At 33.3% G+C, this 22,589-nt stretch overlaps 2 protein-coding genes across 10 annotated transcripts; one reads left to right on the top strand and one right to left on the bottom strand.

Annotated features, from left to right (window-relative positions):
• The first annotated feature begins 1,025 nt into the window (after nucleotides 1-1,025).
• LOC110635887 (peroxisomal ATPase PEX1) lies at nucleotides 1,026-13,971 on the top strand. The gene is made up of 17 exons (XM_021785386.2): nucleotides 1,026-1,402; nucleotides 1,499-1,672; nucleotides 2,326-2,425; nucleotides 3,154-3,642; nucleotides 3,820-4,569; nucleotides 5,052-5,143; nucleotides 5,553-5,626; nucleotides 5,816-6,038; nucleotides 7,556-7,649; nucleotides 7,758-7,912; nucleotides 9,617-9,847; nucleotides 10,840-11,040; nucleotides 12,056-12,181; nucleotides 12,261-12,322; nucleotides 13,026-13,143; nucleotides 13,324-13,605; nucleotides 13,697-13,971. The coding sequence occupies exons 1-17, from the start codon at nucleotides 1,202-1,204 to the stop codon at nucleotides 13,733-13,735; spliced, it is 3,411 nt and encodes a 1,136-aa protein (XP_021641078.2). The 5' UTR covers nucleotides 1,026-1,201; the 3' UTR covers nucleotides 13,736-13,971.
• A 1,214-nt stretch (nucleotides 13,972-15,185) lies between these two features.
• On the bottom strand, nucleotides 15,186-21,972 carry LOC110635876 (uncharacterized). Of its 9 annotated transcripts, none has more exons than XM_058148870.1 (7): nucleotides 21,847-21,972; nucleotides 20,811-21,243; nucleotides 19,683-20,284; nucleotides 19,525-19,569; nucleotides 18,668-18,865; nucleotides 15,629-17,457; nucleotides 15,186-15,558 (listed from the first exon to the last, which is right to left on the bottom strand). In XM_058148870.1, the coding sequence occupies exons 2-4, from the start codon at nucleotides 21,204-21,206 to the stop codon at nucleotides 19,566-19,568; spliced, it is 1,002 nt and encodes a 333-aa protein (XP_058004853.1). In that variant the 5' UTR covers nucleotides 21,207-21,243; nucleotides 21,847-21,972; the 3' UTR covers nucleotides 15,186-15,558; nucleotides 15,629-17,457; nucleotides 18,668-18,865; nucleotides 19,525-19,565. The 9 variants fall into 9 exon arrangements, with proteins under 9 accessions (XP_058004853.1, XP_058004852.1, XP_058004848.1 ...); XM_058148869.1 differs by having other exon boundaries at nucleotides 18,668-18,862; XM_058148865.1 differs by having other exon boundaries at nucleotides 15,629-16,689; nucleotides 17,354-17,457; nucleotides 18,668-20,284.
• Between the last annotated feature and the right edge of the window lie 617 nt (nucleotides 21,973-22,589).

Here is a 22,589-nt window from a genome sequence, read left to right as displayed (position 1 = left end):
TAAAAAAAATTGTAATAAAAAATATAGTATATGATGATATATTATTGTAATTATAATACAAAATAATCCAAAAAATTACAAAAATCATCCAAGTTCCAACAAAGTTTTAATTTTTTTTTGGGATAAGGTTAAATTTGCTCCGTATTTATTGGGGAGATTTAATTTAGTATATTTTTAATTTTTGATTCAATTTAATTATAAAATTTTAATTTATGCTTAAATTAACTCGATTAATAAAATATTATTTTTTTAATATTAAAATATAATATAAAAATAATTTATTTAATATTTTAATTATATAAATTATATAATATAAAAATAATATTTTAATATCATTTTTAAAATATTTAATTATTTTATTTAAATAATATTAAAAAATGACTTTTGTTAATATTAAAATATTATTTTTATATTGTGTAATTAATTAATTAATTTGTTTATATATTAAATAATTTATTTAAATAAATTATTTAATATTTAATTATTTTTAATATTAAAATATTATTTTTTATATTATATAATTAATTAAATAAAAACATTATTTTTATTATTTAATATTATTAATTAAAATAGTAATAATTTTTAATTTTAATTAATTATATAAAAATATAAAAATATTTTTTTATATTTTCAATTTAATTAATAATATTAAATAATAAAAATAATATTTTTATTTTTATTAATTAATTATACAATATAAAAATAATATTTTAAAATTAAAAAAATAATTAAATAATTTTATTAATTAAACTAATTTAAACGTAAATTAAAATTTATAAATTAAATTAAATTAAATTAAAAATTAAAAATAAATTAAATTAAATTAAATTAAAAATTAAAAATAAATTAAATTAAATCGCTCCGATAAATATGAATACGGAGGCACAAAGTGAACATTATTCATTTTTTTTTTATATTCTGTAAAAACAAATGTTAAAATTTTATAAAAGATAAAATTAAAAAAATTATACAAAATAAAAAAAATATATATATATTTTACATTTTTTTAAGAAAACCTCGAAAGACGCAAACAGTCAGTTGGGCTCTCTCCATCTTCCTCCTCCGTCACTCTGCATAAAATACAGCTACGGCTACAGAGAGAACTGCGTCTTCAAGCGGCGATTACTCCCCTCTTGTCCAGACACCTCTCTCGTTCCTCTACACGCTTCCCTATCCGATTCTCTTATTTCTTCGTCTTTCTATGGAGTTTGAACTGAGGCATGTGGGTGGAATCGAGAACTGTTTTGTATCCCTCCCCTTGCAACTAATCCAAACCCTCGAATCCACCCGCCCTGGTGGCATCCTCCCTCAAGTCCTCACCCTCGAACTTCGCTCTCCAAGCGCAAATGACAAATGGGTTGTGGCTTGGTCTGGCGCTACCTCCTCTTCTTCCGCTATTGAGGTACTTCCTCTCTCTCATTTCATTTCCTCAAATTTATAGGTTGCTTTTGTACAATTGCGTATTTAGCTCTAATTTTCAATGTTTCTGTCACGGAAGGTTTCTCGACAGTTTGCGGATTGCATTTCCTTGCCGGACCATATTAGTGTTCAAGTCAGAGCTGTTTCCAATGTGGCAAGTGCTACATTAGTTACTATAGAGCCCAGTAGTGAGGATGATTGGGAAGTGTTGGAACTTAACTCAGAGGAAGCTGAGGCTGCCATATTAAAGCAGGTAGTCACACCTGTTGGTATCTGGTGTCTCCAATTTACTTTCGCTTAAGATTATATTCCCATTAATTGATGTTAATTAAGGAGAGAGTGTTGTTAGAAGTCATTAAAGCAATGCAATTTTTTCTGACAACAATGTACAATTATAGCGTCGCCTTTAGGTTTCTGAATCGTACTTTTAGTATATGAATTTCTGTTATCATTGATATGTATTGGGGATTTTTTTTTTTCTTCCTTGAATCCTCGCTTAAGTTTTATTTATATTAGAATCACCATTATGTTAACCTTATGATCATTTTATTCTTGTTGTGAAAGAAGAAAGGATTGAGAATGAAGAATACGGGATTGGTTAGTTTGCATACTGCTCCTTTTGGTTTAACCAGAGAGAACTGAAAGTCAAATTTGATAACTTATTTATATATCGTCAATTCCACATTGTATCGTGCACAAGCTTAAGGCTTTCTGGGAAGAAACTAGAAACAAATGGCTTCATACAGTTCCTGGTTGAGTTCTTTAAATACCCTTGGAGTTTATGTGAAGTGTCTTCCTTAAGTAACTTTCATGTGGATATGATGGCTCTGTTGAATCCTATGACTGAATACCTTTAGTCCAATTTGACAAAAGTTTACAACTTGGCATTTTTCTTTGCTAACACAGGTCAGGATTGTCCATCAAGCAATGAGATTTCCTTTGTGGCTGCATGGCCATACCACCATCACATTCCTTGTGGTTTCGACATTTCCCAAGAACGTGGTGGGTAAGATGATGTGCAGCTTCCCCTCTCATGAAATTTGTTCATTTGGTACTGAGTTCCATTGAAGCTATGCAACACGATGATGTTACCATGAAAACTAATTACCATTTTTCCTCATTCATAACCTCTGTTGTTGGTGGTAGTAGTAGTAGTAGTGGTAGTACTTGTTGTATCACTTCATAATGAGGCCCATGTTATCAATAAAATTTAGTTTCAGAGTGGATTGCTAGTTGATCTAATTATGAATTACATGGTAAATTGTCTCCATTTATAAGAACCCCTGCATCAATTTATGAATTCAAGATTCAATTTTTGCATAATTTTCCCCAAAGAAATTGCAATTCATGGTAGTTTCAATTTTCTTGCACTGGAGTCTCCAAGTGCTTTGTTGCCTCAAAGAAATTGTTGCACTTCTTCCTCTGTACCCTGTAATGCAGGCTGTTATAATCTGCTGCCTTTGGATATGGTTCTAGGTAGTGAGTCAGTTGACTTTTCTTGGGTTTCACTTCTTGTCAGATTCTCAAATGTAAAGAAACCTATTTCTTTATATTCCCAGTAATGAAGATAACAAATTTACCTTTATATATTTTTGTAACAAGTGGATTTTATTTACAAAAATTTATATGTTCTTAGTTTGTGCAGTGTGTTGTATTAGAGAAACTTGGTTGATTGCATAAATTGGATTTCTTATAGTTTACAGAGTTATGACTGACCCATGAGATTATTCTCAGTTCAACTTGTGCCAGGAACTGAAGTTGCAGTTGCTCCAAAGAGACGCAAAACCGATGTGAACAAACAAGATATTTTGGTACAGTCATCTACTGAAAAGTTTAATATTGCAAAGGCATTATTGCGTCTTCAGGATCCAGATAGAAGATTCTTCCACAAAAGTGAGGTCAAAGGTGTTGAGCTGGGTGTTGTGCTCACTTCTATTGCTTACATTCATCCTGAAACTGCCAAAAAACTTTCACTGAACTCTCTTCAGTTGGTTACTGTTGTACCAAGATTATCATCAAAAGAGGTCATAAGAACACCTGAAAGCGATGTTATGAAGAAGAAAATCTCTTCTGCCCTTAAGGAAGTTAACAATGACACTTTGATTGACAAGAAAGAATATCGCCAAGCAATGGTTCACATTTTGTTTTCAGATTCAGTGGGTGAAGGACATCTAATAATAGCACAGTCTCTTTGTCTGTATTTAAAAGCAAGCCTACACTCATGTATGTTAACCCCTCAATTCATTCAAGAGAATTCATTTTAGCTTGTTCTTTTGATTGATTATTGAAATATGGGCATTCACATTCCTTTTCCTTATTTTTTGATAGTTCGATAATTTAGTTTTGCTATTTCATTTGTAATGTTCAGCTTCTGGATTGAGACTATTTTCTTGCCTGCAGGGGTTTATTTAAAGATTTGCAGTTCAGATTTGAAGGAAGATATTTCCTCTCTGTCACTTTCTCCTTGCTACTTTAAGATGCCTGGACAGGATAAGCCTATTGTGAATAATGGTCTAGAAGTGCTTGATAGCCATAGAAGTCAAAAGCCAAGTAACATGCTTTCAGAAACCATCTCAGGCACCTATATGGGTACTGTAGATTGTTCAATCCATGAGAAAATTCTTGTTGCTCTTTCATCTGACTTTCCTTGTAAAGGGGATGTAGATACTTCTTTTCAGTCTGACAATAGACAGGGATTAAGAAGACTTCTTCAAGCTTGGTTTCTTGCACAACTTGATGCTATTGCTTCAGCTTCTGGATTGGAAGCTAATTCACTAATTTTAGGAAAAGAAACTGTACTTCACTTTGAAGTGAAAGGATGTGACTTTGAGTCTGATAGGAAGGTTAAGGTACAGGATTCAAATGGATCACTCGAAAACAGAAAAAACATTGGTGAGATGCCACTTGAATTTCTCTTTTTGCTGACCATTTCTGGGGAATTGCTACATGGCAGAAAAGTTAACTCATACAAGCTTGCCTTTGATGAAAGCAAAAAGGAAAATTCAGCAGGCATGGAATTGTTTGGAAAACTAAAGTTGGGTGACCCTGTATCCCTTTATACTCTCAAGGAGAGAAACTCTGTGAAAGGCTTTAGTGCAAATCTATCTTCCTTGAGCTGGATGGGGACTACTGCTACTGATGTAATTAACAGTAGGCATTTCTCTTTAAATTCCTTACACTTGCTTGTAGATGTTAGGGAAATATACTCATCAAATGGAACTTCTACAGTCAATAAGCGTAAAATGGACTAATCTATATTGATTAGTTTTTTCTGTCCGCATATTGACGAACAGAACACTCGATAAACATGAAAGTTAGGACATTTGAAAGCTTGATTCAAGATTTAGAAAGCAACATTCTTCATTCTTGCTTTAGATTCACTCATAATGTTGTGGCTGGAAATTGTGTTTTGTCTATGCACTAAATGCATTTGCAAACATATTGTTGTGCTTGAATGAGGATTTCTTATTGCTGCTTTGTACTTTTCTTTCTCGTCATCAATATAGCTTTCGTCACAAAAAAATTTTCCTACCACTTATATGTATCACATGCAGGCTGAATTAAACAATATTTACTTCTGTCCCTGGCAAAAATCTTTAGTTCCCCTGATATGCAATTTGATTTGATTGCAGGAATTAAGGTGTTGTTGTCTCCTACTTCTGGGATATTATTCACTACTTACAATCTTCCTCTCCCTGGACATGTTCTGATTTATGGACCTCGTGTAAGTTCATTTCTTTGGTGGTTGTAATTTATGTCGTTTAATATTTGGCATGGAAAAGAAGCTCAATATTTATCAGTAATTTAAATGCCATTGACAATTAATGGATCCCTTCAAATGGGTGCCCTGTTTCTATCATATGGAATAAATTACCATCCAATTTTTCTGGGTAAATATCCTATGTATTCTAAATTGCATTTGAGTTTTAACTCTGGATTTTATTAGCTATTTGTTATATGTTCTACGTTCTATATGTACTACCTAAACTAAGGATTCTCTTTTCTTGTGCACAAAAGAAACAAAGTTAAGAATATTCTAAGTATACTCTGTCATTTAATCTTTTTTGCACTTTACAACTAAAACAAATGTATTAATGTGTTGGCAATTTAAATTCTTGGTGTTTCTCTATTAGGGTTCTGGTAAGACTATTTTAGCAAGAGCAGTTGCAAAATCCCTTGAAGAATGTGAAGACCTTTTAGCACACACGTAAGCAATCTTTCCAACACATTTATGCAATTTCCTTGTTTGCTTGTATTCTTTGGGTTATTTTTACTGATAAACAAATCAAGTGCTAATCTGTGTTGCTTCATGTGAATTTATTCAACTGTGATAGGGTCCATGAGTGTAATTCTAGTGTTGTTTGTTATATATTACTCTAATATGGGGCTCTTGCAGAGTGTTTGTAGGGTGCTCTGGACTTGCTCTAGAAAAAGCCTCAACCATTCGTCAAGCACTTTCTGCTTACATATCTGAAGCTTTGGATCATGCACCTTCTCTCATCATCTTTGATGATCTTGATAGCATTATTTCGTCCTCTTCTGACTCAGAAGGACATCAATCTTTAACCTCTGTTGTTGCTCTTACAAAATTTCTCACAGAAATTATGGACGAATATGGGGTAATAACTCTGTCTTGGTTGTAGTGTAGTCCCTTCATACTTGTAATGGTAGTACTGAAGTTGTTGCAAGTGTATGGTTTATTGAATTTTGTTAAAACTTGTTGCTTGTCATTTATTTGGTTCTATTGATAATGCCAGCATGACATTCAAATGGGTAGAGAGAAATTGGTTCTTTGTGAAAATTTAATCTAATGGCATCTTTTCTCGCTTTTGGTTGCATAAATTACTTTTAGTGGAATAAGCTTACAAAAGAATCCCTCAAGCAAAATATTTAAGAGAAAAGAAAGCATTTGAGCAAAATTTTGAGAGAATATCTTGTTAAACCTTCATTATACATTTCTAAGTTTATTTTGTGGAAAGCTACAAATATAGTCATGCCGAAATAGGGTTTTGGGTGGAACAATTTTGTGAAGTCCAAGTGGATGGATTACTTTTTGCATAAAGGTTATACTGAAGCTCCAAGTTGTGGCAGCTGACTAGCTGAGTTTTAGGACCCCAAGTTGGGAGCAGTACAGATGTAGGTCTTAATAGTAGATCTTCTTTTGCTTCACTTTAACTCGGGAGCAAACCTTATTAGAGAATACCTGTTTTGACCATGTTTCTTTCTGAGTTGATACCGTTTAAAAACATTACTAGTATTATTACTACTTCTCATTCTTCTACCTTCAATGGAATCTTCTTATTTTGTCTGAAAATTGGTATGCTCTTGTTGAGATTAACTGCATATCTGTTATTTTTTCCCTATGTGCTAGTGAGTTTTAGTGAAATGGTTTTGCCCACCACCCAACTTCAGTAAATGGACTGTTATATGGTGAATTGGCTAGTATAATAGCAGATTCTCAACCTGAAGTTATAGCTATGGACTACGTGGTTCAATACATGATAGAGAAAGCATGGCAAGTAAAATACTTGAACCTTCTAGATGACTTTACAACTGAATGTCTAGCAAAATGAACTTTCATCATCCAAAATTTTCATGGACAGTATTTGCTTGTTATTTTATCATCCTGTTTTCATTTTCTGCCTTATCGCATCTTGGCCTTTTTGTTTCCATTTCATTGGAAGTTTCTAGTTTTAGATCTTTGATATTGTGGTCAATATGTCATGTTAGTTTGCTAGAGTTGGATGGTGAACAGACTACACAAGTGATCACCTTCAGCTCACTATTTTTGATGGGGAAGTAAAACCGAAGGTGGATATTTTGTAATGATAATAAGAATAACAGAGTTCATCATCTCTTTCCCTTTATCCATTGGAATTTTCCTAAATTCAATCGACCATATTTAGACCTCCACTATACTATTTATGGGACATAGTCTGTTTTTGTGTGTCATGGCTTATGAATCTAGTGAAAATACACGTTGAAAACAATTACTTTCTAATTCTTGTACTGGTTTCTGGAGTTGCCACTTTTATGTAAACCTTTTCTGATTCCCAATGTTAGTATGACATGGTTTTGCTAGTTTCACATTTTGTTACCTCAATCCTCATCAGTTAATTAATATTTCATTGAACAGGAAAAAAGGAAGTGCTCATGTGGAATTGGACCGCTTGCTTTTATAGCTTCCGTGCAGACTCTGGAGAATATTCCACAGTCATTAAGCTCATCAGGTTTGTCCTTTTATGTTTCTCGCTCATGGAAGAAATTGGTTTCTTAGGGTTTCCGTGTTCTCCTATGTTAGTTATTTAATATGCTGGTATTGTGCTGGTTGTTATCAGGTCGGTTCGACTTTCATGTGCAACTGCCTGCTCCTGCTGCCTCAGAACGCCAGGCTATACTAAGGCATGAAATCCAGAGGCGTTCCCTTCAGTGTTCTGAACATATCTTGTTAGATGTAGCTGCCAAATGTGATGGTTATGATGCATATGATCTGGTATTTGTCTTCACCTTGATTCAAATTGCAATATTGCTTTTATTCTTTTTAATTTCCCTGATGGTGGGTAGTTCTTCATTCTTATGCATACTCTACTTTGTGCCTTCTGGAAGATGCTTATACAATTTTCAAAATGAAGCATTTACCATCATTTTCATATCATGGAAAAATGTATAAATAACAAAGGCCAATCATTCTGCTAGACTATAGAACACTAGGTTAAAACATTGACCATTGGTAGGGTATCAGTGGTAGGAAAGAAGCATGATGCATGATCATGAACAAGCTACTGGAAATAAGCATCTTGATGCAGTGACATGAGACAACTATTCATATATTTTATTTTCTCACATTGCTGTCAGTGAAAGTTCAGGAAATCTTTTACTTATTGGAAGAAAGATAAGAAAAAGGAAGTACTTAACTACCCTTGCACATGAATTGGTTGATGAATTATTAATGTGAAGTGGTTTGCTTCTCATATAAATTGAAGTGATATTGCTGCCCCTTGGCCGATAGATCTGAATGTTGGCTTTCTCTGTGTATTGTAATGGTTAAATTAGATCTAAAATTGGCTGATAGATCTGAATGTGGACAAAATTCTCGTATGTTATTTGTGTATTGGCAATTTCTTTATGCTTTTCATTATCATGGTTAATTCCATGGATGCTTTATGCCAAAAAAATGCTTTTTAAGCGTATTGTCTCTTGTTCCTAAAATGATTAGGATAAGTTTAAAGGCTAATTACTTTATACCCCATTAGGTTTGACCATAATTACAAGCATGTCCCTGTGATTTTAGATTCGAATTATGAAATCCTTCTATTTTCATTTTAAATTCAAATTATTACATCCCTCTATTATACAAAAATTAGCTCTATTATTTTGTTTTTGAAATTCCAATTAAAAGCATTTATTAAAAAAGGCTCCAACATAGTTAAACAAAACCAATAATTTTTTTAAACTAGAAAATTTTACTTTATAGATTACATCAACAAACCAAAGAAAATGATGACAAATATTAAAAGGAAAAAGAAAAGAAAAAAAACAATTGAGCCAAGAAATCAATATATTATATTTTAAGTTTTTGTCCACGTGGTGTTCTAAAAAAAAAAGATATTTCTATTTTAAAAACTATAAAACTTTATTTTTAAAAAATTAATTTTATATGATAGACTGATATTAGAAGCCTTTTAAATTTAAAAATCAATGTTATTCCAGTTATAATTTTAATTTTAAAATTAATTGTTTAAACAAATTAAACAATGCTTGCTGAAACTCACTTGAAGCATGAGATTACCACTGTTTAAAAATCAAATCCAAAGAACTTAAAAAAAAGGACAAGAATAAAAGAAAAAAGGTAGGTAAAAGGAGAAATGTTAGAGAAAGAAAAAGAGTAAAAGAGAATAACGAGGAGGATTATTTTAGAGATTTCACTAAGGTTGTCTAACAGAAAAATACTCTAAAATCTTAACAGATGCAATATACCGTAAATAAATTAATAAAATCAAAATACAAGGATTTCATAGTTCTAATTTAAAACCTTAGGGACCTACTGGTGATTATGGTGAAATTCAGGGGCTGTGAAGTACTTAACCCTAGGTGTAAAGTCTGTGTGAGAAAGACTTAAAGTTAAAAGTTGTTCTTTTAATGACTTGCTGTCATGTGAAGTTTGAATTTTTAATATGAATCAGTTTCTTTGTATTAGGAAATTTTGGTTGATAGAACTGTACATGCTGCAATTGGACGCTTTCTGCCTTCTCATTATACTTCGGAAAAGCATGAGGTTCCCACTTTGGTCAGGGATGATTTTTCTCGAGCAATGCATGATTTCCTTCCAGTTGCCATGCGTGACATTACTAAATCTGCTCCCGAAGGTGGTCGTGCTGGGTGGGATGATGTTGGTGGTCTGAAGGACATAACAAATGCTATTAAAGAGGTATAATTAATGATTAAAAGGTTTGCATGCATGTTTTCTACTTTCTAGCATTTTGTTTAAAGTACTTTTAGTTGCCAAAACCATAATTGCATTCTTAGCCTGCCTGCAATGTTGAATGAGACTGCAGTCTCATTTGCAAGTTGAATGTGTAGTTATGGTGGAATTATGGAATAAATATAGGTGCAATAGTGTCTAACTGTTTTTTTTTTTTTTTTTAATTATTCCGGAATGAAATTTGCTTTCATAAACTGACCCTTTTGTTATATGTAATGGTTTGCCCATTATATAGTTAATTTGATTTTACTTAATCTTCTTGCTGTGTGATCTCTGCTTTGGATTGATTCTTTCCAGTCCTGGTGATTTCTTCATTATAAAATTGCTTGAGTCGGTTTGGTATTGATATTTGAACTACTGTTAAGAAAAGCATCTCCTTAAATATATAATTTAGTGAGTATTGATAGTGGGTTGAAAGTTAAATTTGACATGTTTTAATCATAAGAACTCCAAAACAACTAAACAACTTTTTTCAAATTGTTTCTTTTCAACATCTTAAGGAACTGGTAATGACATAAGTGAACTGCTTTTCATTTTATGAAGGAAAATATGAGTGAGGCAGTTTGATGTACTCTTCCTTTTTTGCTTGGTTCATGGCTTGGCTTTCCTTTCATTTTTTAACAGGATTGCATTTTGATTGATCCTTTTTTTTTTGGCCTGTTGTTTACTTGTTATTTAATTAGAGATGGTTTAGAACTGTACTGACACTGTGTACTCTTGAGTTGATTTTCTGTTAAACAATTTGCCTTTGAAACATCAATGAAAATTTTGATCAGGTTAGTTTTAACTTTTACTGGTGCCCCAGACAAATTTGAATCCTCTAATTAGTTGATTTCTTTATTTTCCCCCCTTTTTTGTTGTTCTATATAGGATTGGAATTCTCATTTTATTTATATGTTCTTTTTTTTTTGTTGTTTTTTACTCTATTCCAATTGTAGATGATTGAACTGCCTTCAAAGTTCCCAAATGTATTTGCTCAAGCTCCTTTAAGGTTGCGATCAAATGTTCTCTTATATGGTCCTCCTGGTTGTGGCAAGACTCACATTGTTGGTGCAGCGGCTGCTGCATGTTCGCTACGATTTATATCAGTGAAGGGGCCTGAACTGTTGAACAAATATATTGGTGCTTCTGAGCAAGCTGTAAGAGAGCAGTTACTTATTGTAGTTTTTGATATGTTTTGTCTATTGACATCTCCATGATATTTTGTAATGCACATGCCTATGCTAGTCCCATAAGCTTTTTATGTGTTTTGATGTTCATTGATCTGTGCTTTTGTTTCTTGCATAACATTTATGCCTATGACTTGTATGATTCTGAATGTTATCAGTGTATAGATAGGAGACTGTTTTAAGGAAACAGTACAGTTCATAATTTTATCAGAAATTAGGGGGTGCAACTTGGTTGGATTGTGGTGGTTTAGGATTATAGAACTGAATTGATTTTTTAACTTGATCTCATTTTGGATATGTGTCAATCCTAACAAAGTTGAAAAGCACTTACTATGATGTGTAATATAAGAAGAGTTTTCATGTACAAGGATTTGCCAAGGTGCTATGTATGTACGTATATGCAAAGGGGTGAAGTGGTGCTAGTACACCTACATTCTCGTAGGCACTTCATCCCTATGTCCAAAGGAGTGATCCAAGCACTTCTTATTCTTGGTGAGGGGAGGTCCTATCTACATTCCTTACACTTCTTTTATGGATTTTAACTTCTACGTAGTTTAATAAATGTATTTCTTAGTTTACTGGTATTAAGTGGGCTATTTAGCAAGTTTATCTTCTCTCTCTCTTTGTATGCATATATATATATATATATATATATATATATATATAACAACATTATCTGTTTTTGGTTGAAAAAAAAAATTTGGATGTCAATAAATATTCCTATGGAACCAATAAGCAAAGGATTTTATTTTATCACCTTCAAAAGTTACAAGAAATACAGGGAAATAAGACATCTGAACAAATGTTAGTTAAATTTGCAATACTTTTTTGATACTGTTCTGCAACTGATCATGTGATTCCATTAGTGACATTTGAAACGGCAAGATCCGTAGCTAGTGTGTTTTTAACTCAAAATATATTTGGTAGTTTTCTGGCACAAACTTAATTCTAAATATCTGCCAGTGATGCCCTTGCTTTGATCCAGGTTCGTGATATTTTTTCAAAAGCTGCAGCAGCAGCACCATGCCTTCTCTTTTTTGATGAATTTGATTCCATTGCCCCAAAAAGAGGGCATGACAATACTGGAGTTACTGATCGTGTTGTTAATCAAGTCAGTTTCATACTTGCTTGTCCTTTCCATGTTCTTTTCATAATTAAGTTTCTCATTATAACATTCCTTTCTTTCTCAGTTTCTCACTGAATTAGATGGCGTTGAAGTATTAACTGGTGTTTTCGTATTTGCTGCAACAAGGTTAGTTTCCTTCTCTGTTGATGTGTTGTTATTTGAAATTCCTCACTTGAAACTAATTACTGCATATTAATATGAGGGGAAAGATTCCTTTCTTTGTAGTTTAACTTGTAATTTAAATATTACTTTGCAATTAGCACCCTATAGCCTTTTCAATTGCATAAAACAGTTACTGGATTAGATAGTTATGTGATAACAGTATTTGAGTGCATGTGTGCTACATTTTTTTTTTTGGGGAAATATTATATTTCCTGGAATATACAAAAAAGTTCATTTGCTTTCATTGTATATCAAATATTTTTATTTTATATATATGGTGTGCTATTAGATGATATTCAACACGTGAGCTTCAGTGTAAATGGCAAGAGATGAATGGATGTTATGTTCAAATCTCACCAAACTTAGGAAAGGAAGTGACAAGCAGAGAATAGGCCAGAAGATAACATTGAAAAGGAAAATCCTCAATACAAGTGCTATCTTCCATCTCTTTTCTGGAATATATGGACTTGCAGTATAAAAGGGACAATACGATTAAGCAAACCATTTTGTGAAGACAGAAATTATGCAAGTATTTAACGGATACAACCATAGGATGAATTTACCTGAAATTTTACTGTTTCTGCTCTTGCTCTCTTTCTCTCTCTCTCTTTCTCTCTCTCTCATTTGTGCTTGTTCACATGCTTGTGCACTTACTTTTGTCAAGCAGTAGACCAGATCTACTTGATGCTGCATTGCTTAGGCCTGGTAGGTTAGATCGACTTCTTTTCTGTGGTTTTCCATCTCAGCAGGAGAGGCTGGACATCCTTAACGTTCTTTCTAGAAAGGTCAGTAATACTGCCAGATTTAAATATGTTCTCCCTCTTACTTTCCCCTCTCTCTCCTCTTTTGCAACTAGTTTCTACATGCTGTCATACTAGTTTTAAGGATATTTTTTTCACCCTGACTTCTGAGGGGAAATCCACCAAAAAGATCTCTCATGTTTGTTTTATGCAAATTATATGCAGCTGCCATTGGACAATGATGTTGACTTGGATGCCATAGCTTTTATGACAGAAGGATTTAGCGGAGCCGACCTACAAGCTCTTCTGTCAGATGCACAGCTTGCAGCAGTTCATGAACACTTGCGTGGTGACAGCAGCATACCTGGGAGAATGCCAATTATAACTGATGCCTTGTTGAAGTCTATTGCTTCCAAAGCAAGACCATCTACTTCTGAATCTGAGAAGCAGAGACTATATGGTATTTATAGCCAGTTTTTGGATTCAAAGAAATCTGCTGCTGCTCAGGTTCCTCCCTTACTCTAGTGTGACGTTTTCATGCATTTTTGTTCTGTCTTCTTTATATGGAGGTTGGTGCTAACAATGTATTTGCTTGCAGTCAAGGGATGCAAAAGGCAAAAGAGCTACTCTAGCATGACAAATAAACCATAAAGATGCTAGTCACCCTCAATCAGTTGGAGTGGGCACTGCTTTTTTTCACAAACGATTAAAAGTAGAAAAAGCCAACATTTTTTTTCGCACGTTAATTCAAACGTGAGAACTTACCATCGCCCACATTTTCTCCCCTCATACTAAATAGATTTAGACTTATATATCAGGCTTTGTATATAGTTTGTGCCTTTCGTATTTAATGGAGATCTGAGAATTGGAGCATCAGATTATGACGCAATGTGTAGCATGAAAAAATGATGGCGCACAATTAAATTTTTAAAAATAAATAAGATTTAATTTAAGATCTTGAAACAAATAAGATTTAAATCCAAAATTTAAGGGCAAAATGAAGTAAATATAGTTTATGAAGAAAACTATTGAATAAATCTAAAAATTTTGTATATAATGAAAATATAATGGAATTTTATAAGGTTTTGAATTTTAATTTAAGTAGGAACGAATTAAAAAGTATTAATTTAAATGTGAGATATATTTAAAAACCGAAACTAAATTCTGATATTGATTTACGTATTTGATCATTTCTCATGTATGGTATGTTTTTTGAATCAATGTTTTAGCCTCGCTTGATAGATCTTGAGGTTTACTATTGTAGAATAGATAAAGCAAGAAACAAAGAGGATTTTAAACGATAAGATTGAATTCCCTCGAGTTAGATCTGGCTGCTGGTTAGTTTGAAATCAAAATTGAACTGGTCCTAATGAAAATTAAAATTTGATAAAATCGAACCGATCAAAATTTATATTAAATTAAATCTGAATCAGGCTGAAATTGATCAGTTTAATTTGTGACTAAATTGGATTTTCAAGTCTAAAAAATAGATCCAGCGTTAGTGATCGTTTTGGGGAATCCACCGCGTGTAAGATGATCATGGTTTTTTTTTTTTTTTTTTAATTAATAGTTGAATTTGATTAAAAAAAAATGATAATTGCACTAGACCGAAATTGGGATTTGGGATTAACCTTTAAAGGCCGATTCTGGGCCCTTCGGATTGCTCATTTAGGGCCGGAATTGGATGTTGCTAACCCTTAGGAATTTATTATGTAAAATATAATCAATTCCTGTTATTTTTACTTCTAATTATTGCACACTTCTAATTAAGAACATAATCTTTGATTACTGAAATCTCTAACAACTATCAAAGGGAAGAGATTTACTTTTGTAATTTACACAAAAGATATAATTTAGGAAAGTCGGCTAACTCCCAAATTATCAATGATCGACCAGAGACAAAATTAATACTGCACAAGTGACAATATACCTCTCTTTTTTTTTTCATTTAAAAACAACAAAAAAATCTGAACTAACATATGCATTTTCAATTTTGGTTAATTTCAAATTTTATCAATTTGATTTCAACTTTTAACATTTGTATCAATTTGATGAAAATATGTGAAACTACTTATATGACATATTGATTAGACAAAAAAATCATATTTTTTTAATTAGTTCTAATTTGTTACTAAAAAAAATTTTTTTACATAAAAAGAAAATTGGAGATTCAAGGAAAGGCATACCGCCAACTTCACCAAGGTTACAATTTGTAAATTGCCCAGGGCTTAAATACGTTTAACTCCAACGTTAAGTAACCTTGGCAGAATGAGCACTCACCATCCTTCTATTATTTTTGTCGGAAGAGTATCGTCAGTCGGCTGTATTATTTCCTCCTGTTACTCTCATCCGTAGAAGCTCAAGGAGATGATACGGTTTCAATTCTCCCCTTTTGTTAGTTTCTATTTGATTGCTAGCATCAGGTGGTGCTTTCTCACCAGGCCTTGCACCAATTCAAACCTGAACATCTCAGACGTTACCAAATAAATTAAGAAAATCCTTGAAGACAAATTGACAGTATGGGACATACTTTTGCCTGAATCAACTCCTTTGGTTCAAGGTGTTGGTTGATATTTGTGATGTCCCGAAGCACGGATGAAGCCCTGCAGAACTGCGGCCTTCGCCTAATTAGAGATTCTCTTGACATGCTGTCGCCACTGTTTACGATGCTCACTCGTCCTACACTTGCATCCCCCACACCTCCACGGATATTTGGACAACACAAATGGTCAATGATTCACAAAGATTAATAAATTCATCAGAACGCTTTCCTATCTCCCAGTCCACACACACACAACTTCAGTTATACGAGGACCATTAAATGACAAATTTGACTTGTAGAAATAACTGTTTAAAAATGACTTGTAAATATAACTCTTTGAAATTGACTTGTGGAACGACTTTCATACAATGATGATGAAGTTCTAACGGATAACTGTAACGGGTAAGATTTTGCTTATCAATAATGAACCAAGAGCAACCAATGATTGAATTCTGTTTTTGCTTTTTAGGTTTTTGTTTCGAATAAGGGGTTTTGACAGCAAAAAGCCAAGAAAGTTCTCTCCATATATATATATACACACACCCCAAATAAATTCATAGTAAAAAAACATAAAATTAATCATGGCTGATGCTACCATTAATCCTCAGGTCACCCATGCTAGATAACCTATATTCTGCAAGAGAAACAGTGAGGCAGCGGCCTAATGGCAGGCAATCCGACACTTAAATTAAAGAATGATAGAGATTGAAGATTAGGAATCGTTGAATGGAGATTTGTTGATACATGTTAAAACATACCTTGCTTAGCTGCCATTACCTTTTCGTTCTTGCTTAGTTATAGCTGTTGGCAATATTATGGTAATTTAGCAATCAATCCCAAACGTATCACACAGTACCGTGATTTCAGCCATGGATCTCTCTGTCCGAGATCCTCGTGTTGTTCCGAATCCAAGCTAGACGTGCAAGCGCCGAGCATAAGCAAAGGGCTCTTTGTCAATCACCAAGTTCCGGATGAGCTGGGGTTTGGATTGCTGCCCTCAAATCGGGCTGCCCAGCACCCAACCCACTTAGTCTCCAGTTTCGGGCGAGCTATATCAATGGCAATAAAGAATATGATATGATGTTATGGAATCTTAATCATGTCTTGTATTACCTCAGTTTGGTTACTACCGCTTTACTAATTAAGGTAGGTAACCCGTAACCAAATGCCATACTCAAGCCTGAACAGACCTTCCTCAATAAGTTTGTGACAATAAATTTCATCAGTTCTAAAAATATGTAAATATAAACTCCAAAATCCTAGGATTTTTTTTTTTTTTTGCTGAAAAATCCTAGGAACTAAAAAGACTAAAATTCACCAAATTATGATTCATCACGCGATACAAAAAGGCTACATCAATAAACATTGAATTTATTCAATTATTGCATGATTTTGATTGGAAAATATCAAATATAATGCATGATAGTTAATAGTTATCTCTTTCTTCTTGTAAAAAAACTTCATTTATGATATTATAAGACACTAGATCTGCAACCAAATTTACTTAGAAAGGTTGAAAGATCAAGTCTCCTCAGGGCATAAGATCAAAAGTGCCGATGATAAATGACCAATACAAGAAGCTGTAAATTACTAATTCTCACATTGGATCTCAACGTTGGTCCCAGCAAAATGGCAATAGAATGGTAAAGCATAAGCAGACATTAAACTTTAGGTTCAGTTTGAATGAAATAATAGCTTTACCAATCAACTTACAAGAAATTCAGACATGTTGATTGTCTGAAAAATACTTCTCCCGTATCCAAATGCCAGAAGTATAACCTCATGTCAAATGGTGAGTATCCTTTTTTCTTCTATTACTGTCCACCAAAGGAGCATAGGCACATCATATCAAGACAAATTGCAAATGATACTAGTACAACTATCCATACTGCAACTAACATCATAGCGTACACAAAAATCAGAATAAACCAACTTCTTCACGCTTAGAAATTCCACTTTGGGAAACAGAGTTGACAACTTGACATCATGCAAAAGCACTATTAGTGTGATGTTCCTATTCAACGTCAATTTATTATAAAGTGAGTCTACAAAGTACCTTCTAAAAAATGAGAAAAATGGAAGTTATTTATTATAAACCATATCTTCGGGTAACAGATTGCAATTGAAGTGAAAAACCAACATACAACACTGCAACTTTACCCATGACATTGCCATGCTAGACACAAGAATTTCTGTAGGAAATATATGAACAATGGTAACATTATGCATCATCATCATCTGGAGACTTCCTATAAACGTCGTGCAAAAGCCTTGGACATTGTCTATTGGCTGTCCTGCTGAAGCATCAGTATATCTATCAACTTAAACCAGGCCAGGCCAGGCCACTGGGCTGGAACTGGCGGTTCAGGGCCTGGCCAGGGGATGAACCAGAACTGGACTGGTTGGCCACAGTTTCATCTGGTTCTGGTCTAGTTCAGTTCTGGTTTCAGTTCTAATTTTTTACAGTTTTGTTTCCAATTTGAGAATGATTTGGTCCACATGACACTCTCTCAAGCCGCTACCCTTTTTTTTTTTAAAAAAAAAAATCTAGTTTGAACCAAGCTGGAACTAGCAGTTTCCAGTACCGGATCAGGGCCTTAGGAGGAGACCAGCACCCTATCATTCGGTTCAGGGCCAGTGCTGGTCCGGTTTAGGGGCCGAACTGGCCCAGTTTAAACTCTGTTCAGTAGTTGCATCTGCTGACATAAGAGGCTGAATAACACAAGCAAGAAACATGAAATGAAGCACAATCCAAACAATGCCATTTCTTGAGACTGGAATACCAGTAACAAAAAGATTACATGAGCAATCATGAGGAGTATCAACTATGGATGGCAGACTACAGGAACAGAAACACTTATCAAGACATTGGAACATACAACAGAAAGTTTATAATTTTCATGAACCCAATTTTGTCTGTTCTATCTTCATTAAAATGATATTGTAAGTATCGTGCCAACATAATCAAACTTGAAAGATGGCTAGGTATTAAAAATTCAAATAAAATAATTAAAAAAAAAATCATACCAATGGCCAGGGCAGCCAGTCACAAGTTTCTGTGGGAAATCAAGTGCAGATGCTGCCCCAAAGTCCACACCCAATATGAGGGCAACTCTATGAAGTACCCATCACCTTGAGGCCTCTAGAAACAAGCATGCCTCCAATATTGGCCATGATATGCACAGGTGAAGCATCAGCATATTCATCACCTTAAACTCCATGCTGCTAGACATCATACATTACAGGGGATATGAAAAAGGTTTGATGGAAAATCCCATAGAATGATCATGTCAAAAGCGAAATAAATAAATATTTAATAAATGTGGCAAATCCTGACAATTCCAGTTCTTAAATATCAAAAACAACACATGCAATGGAATTCACAAATGTTTAACCTCATATAAAGCTTTGTAGGACTTGCAAAGGACATGCATTTTGACATTTGGAAAAAAGATTAAATATTTCTATCTCATTCCATTGAGGTTTTTTGATAATTACCAATTTGGCAAAAGATTACCTTTTATACGTAACTGGAAATTTATTTAAAATCTATTTGACAAACTGCTCCACAATGCAAGTTAAATGAACTGAGCAAGTAGAAAATTCCAAATACACAAATAAACAGTAGAACAACTTCAAATGACTATTGTGATTCATGTTGCAGAAATTAAATACACATTCAGCCAATTGAACAAAAAGAAAAATTTAGTGAAAAAATAGAAATAAACTGTGGTAACTTGTTAAATCAAAAGAAAAACAAAGTCTAGATTATACATTTCTTTCATGCCATCTAGTCCTTTACAACATCTTGACATCAATAATGAAAAATATACCAAGGAGAAGAAAAAAAGAGACTAAATCAAGTCAGCTGACAAGAAGCATACTATTAGAAGGTATCAAATTTCTCAGCACCATCAAATGCTCATCATCTGAAATATGAAACATGTGACGTAGATTTGTCAATTTTGCTTCATCTTCCCAACTTAAAGGCCCCAAAGCATATAATTCCTCAATAGCAGAACAATATGTATGTAATTCTGACCTATGGAATTCTACTCCCGATTGCTCATCTGAAGAAAATGAACATCTTTCTTTCTCATAATCCACTCCAGAAGATGATTCAGCATCACTACAGCAATCCTCTATATGGTTAGAATGCAGTGTAGAAAACCTAAAAGGCAAGTTTCGAGAATCATTGCCCATAGCACTACAACTACCAACAGAGGATGCACAACTATCAGCATGCACAGATATTGAGGACTCGACAAGAAAACTATCATTCCCCCTATTTTTATCCATTTTAGAATACTCAGCTGTTCCAACATTAAAGGAAGAGAGAACATTATTTTTACCCAATATTGCATTTGGATAAACAACTGCATCTACCTTTTCAAGAGTTGTAGATGGATGCACTGAACAATTTCGATGATGGCTACCATCTTTTTCAATCAGTCTCTTCTTTTGAGCAGTTACTGGATGAGCTTCAAGATCATACAAGCTAAGTGGTGATCCTCTCTTCAATGTTCTCGTTGAAACCATATGAGACTTTTGAATTACAATACTTTTCTCCACAGGACAATCATCTCTAACATATTGATTATTTGGCTTCTTTTTGCCCATAGACATGCGACAAATCTCCAAAACCTGTTTCAAAAACCCAACAGAAAAATGATAATTAGGTAATGTAAATTGAACACAAGAAAAGAAATAACTACACAATGAATTTGAAACAAAAAGCACAGAGAATAGATTCTAATTAAGTAGATATAATACTCCATATGGTGATCACATCAAAAGCTGCATTGCAACCCATTCTTGAGCTACAAAAATTTACCTTCTACCCAGATATGAACAGTGATCAACAAGTTCAGTGCAGTTCAGAATCAAACAACTTAAGTGATCAACCAAAGCATCCAACAAATCAAAGCACTGAATACTTGCCAGATAATGACTGTCAAGGTGTAAGGCAGAGAAGGGAGGAAAAAAAAAAAAAAAAAAAAGAAGACTATCATGCAAGTGTAAAGTGCCTATAAGCAATCCCAGCAACCCTAGCCTTCAGAACTTTTGCTCAAGGCAGCTGCTTTCTCCATGCACTAGCAAGGGTGATACTTTTAATGCTACTACAGAAAACAGGAAGTTTATGCAAACAATTGCAGAATCAGAAAATTACCTTTCCAACCACAATCCATTTACCATCTTGCCAGCACTGTCGAACCCTTAAATGAGATTTATGGACCTGCAAAACTTCAGACATTCCAAGTATTCTAACCAAAAAGTTGTTCTCGCCCATAACCTTCACTATCCTTGCTGTTTTCCAAGAAAGGTTCTGAAAAGCCTCAACAAGATCACCAGAAACCCAATCAACCCCTTGCACAGGGGGTGGACAGGGCCTAATTGCCTTCCTAGGCACCCTTTCCACAACTGCTTTGTCAATCAATGGAAACCAACCATATTTCACGCTATATGTGTGCCCATTCCCAGAAATCACTTCAGCACAAAGCCAAGCACCAGTAGAGACCTCCTTTTTGCTAAAAACCTCCACCTTACTACCCTTCTTGAATCTCATGATTGCTATGATTAAAGCACAGTCAGGAATCACCAAACTGCCGCGACAAAACGATCCAAAACTTAGATGCTTAATAAACAAAATAGAAACTTATAAATATTATAGCAATAGAAAAAAGAAAAGCGAAGACATCTAAAGAAATTAATCTCTAAACACATATTACTAAGTTTATTGATCCGAACAATATACATCGATTGAGAGAGAGAGAGAGAGAGAGAGAGAGAGAGAGAGAAAAGAAATAACGATGTTAAAAACAGAAACCAAAAAAAAAAAATCAACACGGAAGAACAAACAAAAACCAGAAAAGTAATTCAACGTAAACCCTAGAAAGAAAACACAACAATTTGATTTGTAAAAAATTTAATTATACACTGTACAAACAGCACGAAAATAAACAGTTCGCCGGAAAAAAAATTAAAAAAAAAAAAGAGAGAAACGGAAAAAAAATTTCATAATGGAAGAACGTAACAGAAACCAAACACAGCATCCGATATTCCCCAAAAATCATTCAAGTAAACCCTAAAAAGAAAAGGGAAAATACATAATGTGCAAAAACGAAAAATCAACATATACAGCATCAAATACCAATTTAACTTGTGACAATCAACAGAACACATTGAATTGAATATAGCTTACTAACCTTTTCTATGGCTTTTTGATTTTCTTCTAGTCGGAATTAGGTTTCTTCAAAATCTGAGAGTTTGATTAGAGGGCAACTGATCATGATGTTTTTATATGGAATACCAGTCAGGGTTTATAACGATCGGACGGTCATGGTGTTATCTCGTGGAAGTTACGAAAGTAGGCGTTTCATCTGTTGAACTAATAATATGTCTCCACGTCAGATAGTAACGGGTTCTAGCATATCAACTATAAAACCGACTACAGGGCAACGAGCCTATCACTCCTAAGTTATTTTTAATTTAATTAGCATTTTTTATTATTTTTATAACTTAACTTAGCTTAAAATTAATAAATCGAGTTTTTTAACAATTTAAATTAATAAATTTAATCTTAAAATTAAAAAATTAAATTTTTGGATATTTTTTAAATTAAAAAATCAATAAATTTAGTTTATAAATTTTAATTTTTGAATTAAATTTAACTTAAACTAAATTTTTTAAATTAATTTAGACAAAAATTAAAAATATGCTTAATTGAATTTTCTCTATAAGCATATGCTCTAGATTAAATATTTTGCCTATAAAAAAATAACTAGTAACTACAAATAATAGCTCATAGAGGAAATATGTCAATTTCATATGATTAGGAGGAAATAAAATATCTAAAAACTATATATTTGCCAAAAAAGAAATGGAAGACCATTATAGTATATAATGCAATATTATTATATTAATATAAATATATACCTCTAAAATTATT

Source organism: Hevea brasiliensis, chromosome 6, assembly GCF_030052815.1.
Source record: "Hevea brasiliensis isolate MT/VB/25A 57/8 chromosome 6, ASM3005281v1, whole genome shotgun sequence".
Taxonomy (NCBI): Eukaryota; Viridiplantae; Streptophyta; class Magnoliopsida; order Malpighiales; family Euphorbiaceae; genus Hevea; species Hevea brasiliensis.
This window is presented reverse-complemented; position numbering and strand designations above follow the sequence as displayed.

What these genes read in the sequence shown, in the direction of transcription:
- LOC110635887 (XM_021785386.2), top strand. Translation starts at nt 1,202, where the DNA reads ATGGAGTTTGAACTGAGGCATGTGGGTGGAATCGAGAACTGTTTTGTA. An exon ending in ATTTCCCAAGAACGTGGTGG is followed by an intron (nt 2,426 to 3,153) that starts GTAAGATGATGT and finishes GATTATTCTCAG; the next exon opens with TTCAACTTGTGCCAGGAACT. An exon ending in CTGATCGTGTTGTTAATCAA is followed by an intron (nt 12,182 to 12,260) that starts GTCAGTTTCATA and finishes TTTCTTTCTCAG; the next exon opens with TTTCTCACTGAATTAGATGG.
- LOC110635876 (XM_058148867.1), bottom strand. Translation starts at nt 21,206, where the DNA reads ATGAGATTCAAGAAGGGTAGTAAGGTGGAGGTTTTTAGCAAAAAGGAG. An exon ending in AATGGATTGTGGTTGGAAAG is followed by an intron (nt 20,285 to 20,810) that starts GTAATTTTCTGA and finishes TTTTTGAAACAG; the next exon opens with GTTTTGGAGATTTGTCGCAT.